The sequence below is a fragment of the Nerophis lumbriciformis genome, linkage group LG19 (assembly GCF_033978685.3).
Source record: "Nerophis lumbriciformis linkage group LG19, RoL_Nlum_v2.1, whole genome shotgun sequence".
Classification (NCBI taxonomy): domain Eukaryota; kingdom Metazoa; phylum Chordata; class Actinopteri; order Syngnathiformes; family Syngnathidae; genus Nerophis; species Nerophis lumbriciformis.
In genome coordinates this window covers 6,105,355-6,119,764 of record NC_084566.2, presented here as the reverse complement: position 1 = coordinate 6,119,764, position 14,410 = coordinate 6,105,355, and the positions used below count along the sequence as shown (strand labels likewise).

Below are 14,410 nucleotides of genomic sequence, written 5' to 3'. Positions count from 1 at the left end.
AAAAAACCTCCCTCCCCCACTCATTCACACAAAAGGGTTGTTTCTTTCTGTTATTAATATTCTGGTTCCTACAATATATATCAATATATATCAATACAGTCTGCAAGGGATACAGTCCGTAAGCACACATGATTGTCCGTGCTGCTGGTCCACTAATAGTACTAACCTTTAACAGTTAATTTTACTCATTTTCATTAATTACTAGTTTCTATGTAACTGTTTTTATATTCTTTTACTTAATTTTTTTATTCAAGAAAATGTTTTTAATTTATTTATCTTATTTTATTGTATTATTATTTTTTTTTTAAAAGGACCTTATCTTCACCATACCTGGTTGTCCAAATTAGGCATAATAATGTGTTAATTCCACGACTGTATATATCGGCATCGGTTGATATCGGTATCGGTAATTAAGATTTGGACAATATCGGAATATCGGATATCGGCAAAAAGCCATTATCGGACATCCCTAATCTACAGTAATATAAACTACATTTTGGGGTGAAATGATTGCAACTTACCATATTCTCACTGTGCTATGTGAGAAGTTCTACTTTTTTTTTTGCCATACCTCAGTTAGACAACAAGAGTGTGCCCTTTGTTTACTTCACTAGCACAACGCACTGCGCAAAGATAATAGAATACAGCGCCTGTCAAAATTAGATGTAGGAACTCCACCTGTCAATGATTTATGACACTCGCCTGTCAAACTTTTTGACAGGTAGGCGAGACTTCTGGTCAAAGGTCATGCCACATGATGTCACACGTGACGGGGGAGGAACAAGGGAAAGTCAGACATCACGCACCTGTATATGTATTTTTAGAAAAGCACAATTCATAAAAAACTGTTTTTGATCTAGGTGGTTATTTTTGTCAATACTCTTACCTTGTAAGGTTCTCCAAACAGGTTGAATCCAGTTGAGAACAAATCTTCATCCTGCTGGACCTCCTGGTTCCTCCGCTCCCATTCTCTCCTTTTCAGGACACTGCGCTCCGACTCCAATTGACTGAAACGAAACAGAGAGCTCGTTAGTGTTGCCCGCTGAGGACAATAGACGGGTAAGAACCATTGTCTTTTTACTTGTATGTCTGACATGCACATGATAACATGATCGTCACATGTGCAATCGCCCAGGGCGGCATTGTCTTGAGGGCGCCGCAAGGATGAGGGGAAAAGAAGATGTACGTTCGTGGTCAAAAGTTTACATACACTTGTAAAGAACATATTGTCATGGCTATCTTGAGATTCCAATTATTTCTAAAACTCTTATTATTTTGTGATAGAGTGATTGGAGCACATACTTGTCTGGTCACAAAAAACATTCATGAAGTTTGGTTCTTTTATGAATTTATTATGGGTCTACTGAAAATGTGACCAAATCTGCTGGGTCAAAAGTATACATATAGCAATGTTAATATTTGGTTACATGTCCCTTGGCAAGTTTCACTGCAATAAGGCACTTTTGGTAACCATCCGCAAGCTTCTGGTTGAATTTTTGACCACTCCTCTTGACAAAATTGGTGCAGTTCAGCTAAATTTGTTGGTTTTGTGACATTGACTTTTTTCTTCAGCATTGTCCACACGTTTAAGGCAGGACTTTGGGAAGGCCATTCTAAAACCTTAATTGTAGCCTGATTTAGCCATTCCTTTACCACTTTTGACGTGTATTTGGGGTCATTGTCCTGTTGGAACACCCAATTGCGCCCAAGACCCAAAACAGGCCCAGAGCATAATACTACCACTACCACCATACTTGACGGTAGGCTTGGTGTTCCTGGGATTAAAGGCCTCACCTTTTCTCCTCCAAACATATTGCTGGGTATTGTGGCCAAATAGCTACATTTTTGTTTCATCTGACATCACATGGACAAAGATAAGACCTTCTGTGGTCAGCTTGTGGATGGCTACCAAAAGTGCCTTATTGCAGTGAAACTTGCCAAGGGACATGTAACCAAATATTAAATGGTAAATGGGTTATACTCGTATAGCGATTTTCTACCTTTAAGGTACTAAAAGCGCTTTGACACTATTTCCACATTCACCCATTCACACACACATTCACACACTGATGGCGGGAGCTGCCATGCAAGGCGTTAACCACGACCCATCAGGAGCAAGGGTGAAGTGTCTTGCCCAAGGACACAACGAGTTTGGTAGAAGGTGGGGATCGAACCAGGAACCCTCAGGTTGCTGGCATGGCCACTCTCCCAACTGCTCCACGCCATTAACATTGCTGTATGTATACCTTTGACCCAGCAGATTTGGTCACATTTTCAGTAGACTCATAATAAATTCATAAAAGAACCAAACTTCATTAATTATTTTTTTTAGTATGTGCTCCAATCACTCTTATCGCAAAAAAATAAGAGTTGTAGAAATTATTGGAAACTCAAGACAGCCATGACATTATGTTCTTTACAAGTGTATATAAACTTTTGACCACGACTGTATGTCTGTGCTTAGCGCTCATTTGCTCAGAATAGGTGTGTTCAATGGCACACAATACAGGCATGACACCCCACACTCATATAGCACGTCAGTCTACTTAGGCCTCGTTCTCACTGCAGGTCAATTCCAATTTTTCTGTCCATACGTGACCTGTTTCCGATTTTTTTGTGTCAATGTGAACAGTACAATTCCGATTTTTTATTATCCGACCCAGGCCTCTTTGGCATGTGGATATAAATCAGATATGTCTGGAGTCGGAACGCTGCGGTCGCATTCATTTGACCAAAACGTCATCAAAAAGCATCATATTTCGTAGCTGTGGCTACAAATGTAGCTTACCACCACCAGGTGTGAATGAATGATGGGTTCTTACTTCTCTGTGAAGTGCTTTGAGTGTCTAGAAAAGCGCTATATAAATCTATAGCCCTTTGAGACACTTGTGATTTAGGGCTATATAAATAAACATTGATTGATTGATTGATAATCCATTATTATTATTATTATTTTTAATTATTCGCCAAAATAGACAGTTACAAAATAACTAGTTGACAAATGAGCAGAACACAGGTGAATTTATTGTGTTTTAGGAACTTACGTCTATGTTCCACCACCGCTGTCTGCGACTGCTCACCCACGCGCTCTTTGGAGCAGACGTGGAAGTAAAATATCCTGCAAACTGCCAAAGCCAAAATGCTCTATGTTTCCTGGTTTAGTCAGCAATCCCATAAATGATTACTTTAGAGAGAGTGCAGCGGAAGAATGAAAAAGTGTCATTGCTGTCCATGATAGCTGGCAGCATGACCCCGAGATGCAGAGACAGTAGGCGAAGTGCTGAAAAGAAGGTGTTTTAATAAGGACTAGGCAGGCAAATATCTAAAGGAACACCATCAACATTATTCATGATAGGCAAATGGACAAGTGTCGCAGGGAAGGCAACAGTGATAAACCCTCCTGATTAGGGTTCAAAGGCAGGTGAGTCCCATGATCACTGATCAACAGCAGGTGTTGTGCTCAGAAACAGTGGTGAAGTCACTGCAAGACAAGAACGTGTGCGAAGACTGATGACCTCATGTATTCTTCTACAATATAACTAAACATGACATCCCAAAGGTGAAGGCATTTTTTTCCCCCTACAAGTAACATATGACATTAGACGGACACTTTGATTCATTGTTTTGTTTTAATGTCAGCTGGCCTAGTGGGAGTTAGGTGTCCAACCCTGTTAGTTTTTTTATGACATCAGGAACCCACTGAAGCACAACACATTCCCTTAATGTCATTGATGAAATCCAAATAAAATGGGCTTTTAATCTTGCACCTTGTCCACAGTCCCACCCGGTGGCCCGTACACCACACATGAGTGCAATTGGGCTATGATTCATGGTCGGTTCCTGTGAAAAACAAGACAAAAAAGCAGAGACATGCAAAACTGTACGGCTTACTTTACATTCTTCTCTCATTTTGTTTTGTTTTTCAAGCAAAATGTCTATTTTCATCATACCAAGCCCAGCCAATTTTTTTTTACTCAGCAGCGTCCATTGAGAAATCTGCAAGCTGCTCTCTTACAAGTTCAAATGATGTGTGCAGCATCACGCGCTATGCACACGCCTGTGGTCCTCCGGCCCAGGAAAGGGCATCAGGTTTACTCAACACTGCCGAGAGAGGAGACCGAGTGGCTAATTAACCATCAACACAATAAAAAGAGACTCTCTTTGCCTAAACAAGACCTTGCCTTCGACCTTTCATCTTTCAGTAAGAAGCGAGTGGGAGGGAGGAAGAGTGGAGAGAGGCGGTGAGAAGAAGGAAAGAAGGCGAGGGGGGGTCATAAAGAAAAAAATACCTAGTTTCTGGGAAACCGACAGTTTCTTAAAAAGGAAGGAAAATAACCGAATGATGAAAGTGGAGGGATGAGGATGGGAAGGGAGAAGTCATGAACAAGACGCAACAGAGCAGCGGGAATTCCACGAAGTGACTGACAAATGTGTGTGTGTGTGTGTGCGTGTGTGTGTGTGTGTGTGTATACATCTCCAGATGTGGATCTTTGTGTGCAGCGGCACTGTCACTGCTCATCGTCTGCCTTTACATAGAGATAGGTGACAACTCACATGGCACACATATCATCATGTGCACACACACACACGTACACACGCGCACACACACACATATCCCCATGCACATATCACCGCGCACACAACAGCTTGCACGTCTCTATCACTGACGACAAAGTGAGCCACGTCGCCATACACTGTCAACATTACGATACATTTACAAAGTGAAGTCCGGCCATTGGAGGCATCCAATCATGTTTTACAATTACTTAAGAATTGAACACATTCCCTGATCAAATACAGTGCTGGAACATACTTTAAAATGACAGCCATACCGTCTGATTGTGCAATATTTTATAAACCAGGTTGGATGGTACGTGCCCAATTGATGGTCACCATGACTTTGTGCAGCCTGTGTAATGTATTTAATGTACTAAGGGTGACATAATTATCCTTGCTAATCAGACAAAAAGCTACGGGTGAATGTCATACAGCGAAGCACACAGTACCCTGGCGTACATAAGTTAGCAGAATGTTATGGCGCATGCACGTATCGTCATTCCTTCCGCTTCAGGAGCAGCTAGAACAGTGGTTCTTAACCTTGTTGGAGGTACCGAACCCCACTTGTTAGTTTCATATGCGCATTCACCGAACCCTCCTTTTTATTCAAATGCAAGATTATTATATGTTTTTGGTAACACTTTAGTATGGGGAACATATCTTAAGTAATAAAGACTTAATTTACAGTTTTTTGGAACCTAGGGGAACATAATCTAAGTAACAAATACTTAATTTAGAGTTATTTGGTTAGGGTTCGGGTTAGGGTTAGAGGGTTAGGGCCAGGGTTAGAGGGTTAGGGTTATAATAAGGCCATGCCAAATAAGGCATTAATAAGTACTTAATAATGACTAGTTAAGAGCCAATATGTTACAAATTTGCATGTTAATAAGCAACTAAATAATGGTGAATATGTTCCCCATACTAAAGTGTTACCATGTTTTTTTACTGGTGCACAAAATGAACCGTGCATGAACATCACCTTGTTCAAAGAACAAAACCAACACAGTGCATAAACTCACAACAAATGACACACCTGCAAATCAGTGTGACTTCTGCTGTTGCCGTATCCGTAATACGCCGATAGGGAGAAGTTTTTATTTACACGATGAGTCAGGTGTGTTTTGACCTCCGCCGAACCCCTGAGGCCGACTCACCGAACACCTAGGGTTCGATCGAACCCAGGTTAAGAACCACTGAGCTAGAAGCTGCGCTGTGAGCGCAGCCGGACACGCCCCTGTGCGTCATGCTCAGACCGCGGCCACGCGCCTACACGGCTGCGGGCAAGCTGCAATCAGCGCACCTGGATCTAATGAGTATAAAGACCAACAAAGCCGAATGTAGTTCTCTGTCTACATATCCTCCGTCGCCTTGGAAGTGAGCTGTGTGCCTCACTTCCCTGGATCCCCCTCTGGACTCTGAATGCCTCCCTCAATCCTCGACTACCCCCTCGCTTTGGACACGGACCTCAGGAGGCCACGGACCTCCCGCTTGGATCACGGACCTTCTTCTGCCCAGTCCCTTTGGACTTGTTTGCCTTTCCAACCAACACGCACTTCCAACAACCTCCTGGTAATATTTCCTTGTTAATTCCTGCACATAGTCTTGCATGCACACACATACTAGCATACACACTCCACTCACTCATTAAGCTCAATAAAACCTTGTTAAAAGTTAAAGTTAAAGTTCTAATGATTGTCACACACACACGAGGTGTGGCGAAATTATTATTTGACCCATCACCCTTGATCACCCCCTGGGAGGTGAGAGGAGCAGTGAGCAGCAGTGGTGGCTGCGCCCAGGAATCATTTTTGGTGAATTAACCCCCAATTTCAACCCTTGATGTTGAGCGATACTCCCTGTGTCGTGCCGTCTCCTTCCCCCCTGTCATACATAACACAGAAGCTGGTAACTGCCATCAGTCTACAGAGCTAAAAAGCACAAATACTCTAATCTAAGGAGAATTTATAAATAAAGACCAAAAGTTTGGACACACCTTCTCATTCAATGTGTTTTCTTTATTTTCATGACTATTTACATTGTAGATTGCCACTGAAGGCATCAAAACTATGAATGAACACGTGGAGTTATGTACTTAACAAAAAAAAGGTGAAATAACTGAAAACATGTTTTGTCTTCTAGTTTCTTCAAAATAGCCACCCTTTGCTCTGATTACTTTTTCGCATTATCTCGGCGAGCTTCAAGAGGTAGTCACCTGAAATGGTTTTCACTTCACAGGTGTGCTTGAAGCTCATCGAGAGAATGCCAAGAGTGTGCAAAGCAGTAATCAGAGCAAAGGGTGGCTATTTTGAAGAAACTAGAATATAAAACATATTTTCAGTTATTTCACCTTTTTTTGTTAAGTACATAACTCCACATGTGTTCATTCATAGTTTTGATGCCTTCCGTGACAATCTACAATGTAAATACTTTTTGTTGTTATCCTCTTGGGATTTTGTAAAGTTAGATTTTTTTTTTCTTCTGTCATTAAAAAAATAAAAGTTAGAAAAAAACAATGTCATAATTATTCATCAATGCTTACCACCTCGTCCGTATAAGGGAGGGATATGAATGGAAGACGCCTGTTAACACCCCTCTGGGACACTTTGAATATATTTTCATGCCAGTTGGCCTTACAAATGCTCCTGCACTTTTTCAATGCCTTATCACTGATGTCCTCAGAGAAATGATTAGTTGCTTTTATTTCGTGTACTTTCCAAAAACCGTCACGAACACGTCCAACATGTCCACAGTGCAACACACCTGAGGCCAATTCTAATTACGCCAGCTCTTAAGCTCTGGACTCAGACATGCTCAACGCCAGATGATTGTCCTTGCCTTCCCCTGCGTCGTGCCTTGTCTTTGCTGCATTCTTAATAGCGTGTATTCTCCCAAATACTTCTTGTTGAATTTCAACTAGAAAGCCTGGCCTTTTATTTGCACTTTGTTTCCTTTGCTACTCTGTTAGCTTCCCTGTGACCTTTTGTCACCAGTAACTTTCAGTCATACTTTGTTTGCCCTCCCTGTAGTGTGCTTTTTCTTATTTATCAATCAATCAATCAATCAATCAATCAATCAATCAATCAATCAAAGTTTATTTATACAGCCCTAAATCACGATTGTCCCAAAGGGCTGCACAAGCCACAACGACATCCTCGGCTCAGATTAAATTCATTGTTCATGGTTCATTCCATCTACTGTCTCTCTGCTTTGGGGTCCGACATCTGGCCTACCGCCAATCACAACAAAAACAACGTTCTTGTCGATTTATTCTATTTTGAATACAATTAAATAATTTGAATTATAATATTCTACAGTATACAAAACAATTAAAGCACTTGATGCATCAGCAAGCAGCATATTGTTGATGGCGATTGTTTGTGAATGAAATAGTGCCATCTTTTTGTTTGTTTCTGTGTGTGTGTGTGTGTGTGTGTGTGTGTGTGTGTGTGTCCTGAAGTAATGCTGATAGCCAGAGTAAGCTCTGGGAATTTAATCTCAACAGAGCTATGCTGTTCTCCCCTGATAACTAAACACACACTAATTCACTCTTTTTCATAGACATATGCACACACGCACAAACGCTGGCACACACACGCACACACACATGCATTTATATCACACATGTATTCTTACACATTTTAACCCCTTTTTAGATATTTAACTAGGGCTGTCAAAAGGTCCTTTTTTTTTTACGCGCAATTATTGTTTTTTTTTTGTATTGAGCTGTTTAAAAAAGGATATACCGTATTTTCCGCACTATAAGGCGCACCTAAAAACCACAATTTTTCTCAAAAGCTGACAGTGCGCCTTATAACCCGGTGCGCTTTATTACGATTCATTTTCATAAAGTTTCGATCTCGCAACTTCGGTAAACAGCCGCCATCTTTTTTCCCGGTAGAACAGGAAGCGCTTCTTCTTCTACGCAAGCAACCGCCAAGGAAAGCACCCGCCCCCATAGAACAGGAAGCGCTTCTTCTTCTACTGTAAGCAACCACCCGCCCCCGGAAGAAGAAGAAAAAACGCGCGGATATCACCGTACGTTTCATTTCCTGTTTACATCTGTAAAGACCACAAAATGGCTCCTCCTAAGCGACAAGGATCCGGTTCATAAAAAGACGCAATCTCTCCATCCGCACACGGATTACTACCGTATTTCACAGCAACTGATATTCCTGTGAACCGCACTGTGGAACGGGAGCACGTACGGTGAATATTCGCACCACAGGGAATGAGAAGTCATCCTTCACTGTGGTTCTAGCTTGCCATGCTAACTTCCACCCATGGTGATATTCAAAAGGAAGACCTTGCCAAAAGAGACCTTTCCAGCCGGCGTCATCATAAAAGCTAACTCGAAGGGATGGATGGATGAAGAAAAGATGAGCGAGTGGTTAAGGGAAGTTTACGCGAAGAGGCCGGGTGGCTTTTTTCACACAGCTCCGAAGGCGAACACACCTTCACTAAGACGGGCAGACAGCGCCGGACGACATACGCCAACATTTGCCAGTGGATCGTAAATGCCTGGGCAGATATTTCGGTCACAACTGTGGTCCGAGCTTTCCGGAAGGCAGGATTCACAGAACTGCTGCACAACAACAGCGACACTGAATCCGATGACTTCGACGAGACGGAGCCGGCCATTTTTGGATCCCACGCTTGCGCAACTTTTCAATTCGGACACCGAAGACGAAGAATTTGAAGGATTTACGAATGAAGAATAACTTCAGAAGGTGAGCGCTATGTTTATTTTGTGTGTTGTGACATTAACGTTCGAGCAACATTATGTTGCTATTGCTCTACACCATTTTGAATTTTACTATGTTTGTGATTGCACATTTGCGTACATTTTGGGACAGAGTTGTTAGAACGCTGGTTTTCAATATATTATTAAAGTTTGACTGAACTATCTGACTGTTTTTTTGACATTCCCTTTAGCGCAGCGTAGGCGCGGCTTATAATCCGGGGCGGCTTATTGGTGGACAAAGTTATGAAATATGTAATTCATTGAAGGTGCGGCTAATAATCCGGTGCGCCTTATAGTGCGGAAAATACGGTAGTGTAAAAAAAAAATGTTTTTAAAAACCTTTAAAGCAAACTAGTCCGGTCATGGTATTAAAAACTTTAAAATGATCTGTTTAGGGGACATATTTTAAAGATGAAAAATTATGTCTATCTGCGATTATTGCGATTAATTTGGAATTAACTGCGAGTTTATCTACTGTAGCTATTAACAATCAATCAATCAATCAAGGTTTATTTCTATAGCACCTACCAACATCACAATGGTGCGCAAAGTGCTTTACATGACAATTAGGTCAAAAGCAAGTAAAATCACTCATATTAAAACAGTAAAAAAAATAAAAAATTATAAGTAACATCTAAAAACACTTACGGCAATTGTTTGTTAAAAGCCAGTTTAAACAAATATGTTTCAGTTGCGATTTAGAAGCGTCTAGCTCCGTGATGGTTTGCAACTCAGGTGGGAGGGACTTTCATAACTTGTGTGCGGATGCGGAAAATGAACGATCACCCCATTTTTTAACTCTAGTCCTTGGTACTTCCAAAGATGTGTGTAAAGATGAGCACAGATTCCTTGTTGGGTGGCGAACAGTTAAAATATCATCCAAGTATGCTGGGGCCAGTCCATTGATGGCCTTAAAAACAAAAAGAAGTCTTTTAAAATGTACCAATGGAGAGCAAAGAGAACCGGGGTAATATGGGCATGTTTTGGACACGAGTGAGGAGGCGAGCAGCTGCATTTTGTACTGACTCTAGCTTGTGACTGATTTGGTCCACTATAGCGGGCATTACAGTAGTCCAGTTTAGAGCTGATGAAAGCATGAATGGCTTTTTCAAGGTCTGTCCTCTGCAGAAAAGGCTTCACCTTTGTCAAAAGCCTCGGCTGGAAAAAAAACCCTGCTCCAACCACGGAGTTAATTTGTTTGTCAAATTTAAGGTCGCTGTCAAATATCACACCCCAGGGTTGGAGTGGTAAAACGGGGTGCACTGTGACGTGCAACAGGGCTAAAAACAATGAACTCTGTTTTGCTCTCATTTAAATGGAGACAATTCTGTGACAGCCATAGTTGAATGTCATTGAGACAGCTATGGAGGGAATCAGGTGCATTTCGGGCAATAGAGCTGTACATCATCAGCATACAAGTGGAAGTTAACATTGTATTTGGATATGATTGAATTTAATAGAAGCGTGTAAAGAGAAAAAAGAATAAGCCCAAAGATTGAACCCTGGGGTACGCCAGAATAAAGTGGAGCAACTGTGGAGGAGAGATCATGAATCATTACTGAAAATGAAATTTTGGAGAGATATGAGGAAAACCATCTTAGCACAGATCCACTTATAGGCCAGCGCAGTGCTCCAGGTGAGACATTGAGCACTGCACGGTCCACAGTGTCAAAGGCAGCTGTGAGATCCAAAAGGGCAAGCACAACAGCATTTTTGGTGTCAAGGATCATAATAATGCCATTTTGGACTTTTAGTAATGCTTATTCTGTGCTCTTGAATCCTGACTGAAGTGCTTTGAGTGTCTAGAAAAGCGCTATATAAATCTAATCCATTATTATTATTATTATTATTAAAGCCTACATGAACTCCATGGTGTTCAGGGATGAATAGTCTCTCCTATTGCTATTGTACTATTTTTTTCAGCTATAGTTACATTAATCATTAGTAAAGTAGCAGCCTAGTTTTGAATGGCAGTGTTCCTGCTATCACATGTTTATAAAAATATAACATTTATATAATAAAAATCAACTACAGGCTTCCCAAATGCTGTAATAAATTAAGCATGATGAGTTGAGCATATGTCAGCATGTGGCCCCACTTTTAACTCTTTTTTCAAACGCTTATTGCAAACGCTTAATTACAGTAAGTCATTAATTTGACATAGTAAGTCATTATTTTGACTTAACAAGTCATTATTTTGACTTATTAAATTACTAAGTCAAAATATTGACTTACTAAGTCATAATGGGGATAGGTTGATTGGCAACACTAAAATTGGCCCTAGTGTGTGAATGTGAGTGTGAATGTTGTCTGTCTATCTGTGTTGGCCCTGCGATGAGGTGGCGACTTGTCCAGGGTGTACCCCGCCTTCCGCCCGATTATAGCTGAGATAGGCCCCAGCGCCCCCCGCGACCCCGAAGGGAATAAGCGGTAGCAAATGGATGGATGGATGGAAGTCATAATAATGACATACTGAGTATCTTAGGTAACTAGGACTGTTTTGTGTTTTGTTTTAACTTTACGGAAAAAATATCAAGATATATATCGTATAACGGCATTCAGCAAATGGATGTTATTTTGAAATGCTAAATATTTAAATTTATTACAATATATTGTTTTTTGGTTATTTTTTAATAAATATGTGTTCAATGTAATCAGAGTCTATAGTCTATTGCCCCCCCAGGCTGTGGTGGCAGCGATGAGTGGGAGACGTGGTGGCGACAGGCCGAGTTACGCTGTTTCCCCGTCCGTTCGCCTGGGAACGACGCCCCCTCCCCCTGGAAAGACCCCACCTTAACTACCGTATTTTCCGCACTATAAGGCGCACCTAAAAACCACAAATTTTCTCAAAAGCTGACAGTGCGCCTTATAACCCGGTGCGCTTTATTACGATTCATTTTCATAAAGTTTCGATCTCGCAACTTCGGTAAACAGCCGCCATCTTTTTTCCCGGTAGAACAGGAAGCGCTTCTTCTTCTACGCAAGCAACCGCCAAGGTAAGCACCCGCCCCCATAGAACAGGAAGCGCTTCTTCTTCTACTGTAAGCTACCGCCCGCCCCCGGAAGAAGAAGAAAAAACGCGCGGATATCACCGTACGTTTCATTTCCTGTTTACATCTGTAAAGACCACAAAATGGCTCCTACTAAGCGAAAAGGATCCGGTTCATAAAAAGACGCAATCTCTCCATCCGCACACGGATTACTACCGTATTTCACAGCAACTGATATTCCTGTGAACCGCACTGTGGAACGGGAGCACGTACGGTGAATATTCGCACCACAGGGAATGAGAAGTCATCCTTCACTGTGGTTCTAGCTTGCCATGCTAACTTCCACCCATGGTGATATTCAAAAGGAAGACCTTGCCAAAAGAGACCTTTCCAGCCGGCGTCATCATAAAAGCTAACTCGAAGGGATGGATGGATGAAGAAAAGATGAGCGAGTGGTTAAGGGAAGTTTACGCGAAGAGGCCGGGTGGCTTTTTTCACACAGCTCCGAAGGCGAACACACCTTCACTAAGACGGGCAGACAGCGCCGGACGACATACGCCAACATTTGCCAGTGGATCGTAAATGCCTGGGCAGATATTTCGGTCACAACTGTGGTCCGAGCTTTCCGGAAGGCAGGATTCACAGAACTACTGGACAACAACAGCGACACTGACTCCGATGACTTCTACGAGACGGAACCGGCCATTTTGCATCCCACGCTTGCGCAACTTTTCAATTCGGACACCGAAGACGAAGAATTCGAAGGATTTACGAATGAAGAATAACTTCAGAAGGTGAGCGCTATGTTTATTTTGTGTGTTGTGACATTAACGTTAAGGGCAACATTATGTTGCTATTGCTCTACACCATTTTGAATTTTACTATGTTTGTGATTGCACATTTGCGTACATTTTGGGACAGAGTTGTTAGAACGCTGGTTTTCAATATATTATTAAAGTTTGACTGAACTATCTGACTGTTTTTTTGACATTCCCTTTAGCGCAGCGTAGGCGCGGCTTATAATCCGGGGCGGCTTATTGGTGGACAAAGTTATGAAATATGTAATTCATTGAAGGTGCGGCTAATAATCCGGTGCGCCTTATAGTGCGGAAAATACGGTAACACATTTTCTGGGGGAAACACTGTAGTGATTGAATTACATTTGAGCCAGTGAAAGTGCAAAAGTAACGTAATTACATAAATCGTCACTTGTAGCGCAGTAATGTAATAGAGTAGTGCATCGGGTTTTGTCCTTTTGGAAACTCTACCATGAAAGCACTACCTCTCTTCTCAACTAGTAGATGCTGTTACTGCCGGCTTTTTCTAAACATATCTGGTTTGCATTTCATGTTGTTTACTCACTTTCTGTCCCACACATTGTGGATATAAAATACTTGCACATGTGTCATGGCCAGTTATGCAAATTATATATTGATGCTATCTGCCAGCAAGAACCCACAGCCACATACTATGAAGGTGTACAAACAATAAAATTGTGCCTACTATTAGTTTGATCTATACTAAAACTGTGTGTGCATCTGATAACAGTGCAAAAGTGGTGCAGGCCATCTATTCAAATGAGGATTGTGTGTGTGTACTATCAGCTGTGCCCATGGAGAAACTCATTTCCCTCCACAATCATGACATCATATGCTCAAATGGGCCAACATGTGCTGCTGTCTCGTTATGTTGTGGAATATGCAGCAAACATTATGAACAGAACCTATTTTTGGCACACCAAAAGTGCGCACTGGGAGACACCGGTGTTGTGATGGTGGCTCTGGTATGTTCTGGTGCCACCACATTCTACAGAGGCATTATAGCGAGCTTACTGACCAACTGCATTTCTGTGTGGACTGGAGTCGGCAGTTCCTCAGACTGGAAGTCTCTGCAGAGAGCGGTGAGGACCTCGAAAAAGCTCATCAGGACTCCTCTTCCTCCTATCCAGGAAATCGCAAAAAGCCGCCGCCTGACCAGGGCTCAGAAACTCTGTAGAAACTCCTCCCACCCCCACCGAGGACTGTTTTCACTGCTGGACTCTAGAAAGAGGTTCCGCAGCCTCCGCAGCAGAACCTCCAGGTTTTGTAACAGCTTCTTCCCTCAGGCCATAAGACTCTTGAAC

The 14,410-nt window shown here is 41.9% G+C and overlaps 1 protein-coding gene across 1 annotated transcript in view; it reads right to left on the bottom strand.

Annotated features, from left to right (window-relative positions):
- Window positions 1–14,410, bottom strand: part of aff2 (AF4/FMR2 family, member 2) — a 429,950-nt gene that overhangs the window by 273,232 nt on the left and 142,308 nt on the right. Inside the window, exon 2 of the mRNA XM_061979661.2 lies at window positions 887–1,007. Within this exon, the coding sequence (XP_061835645.2) occupies window positions 887–1,007 (121 nt within the window). The remainder of the gene's footprint in view (window positions 1–886; window positions 1,008–14,410) is intronic.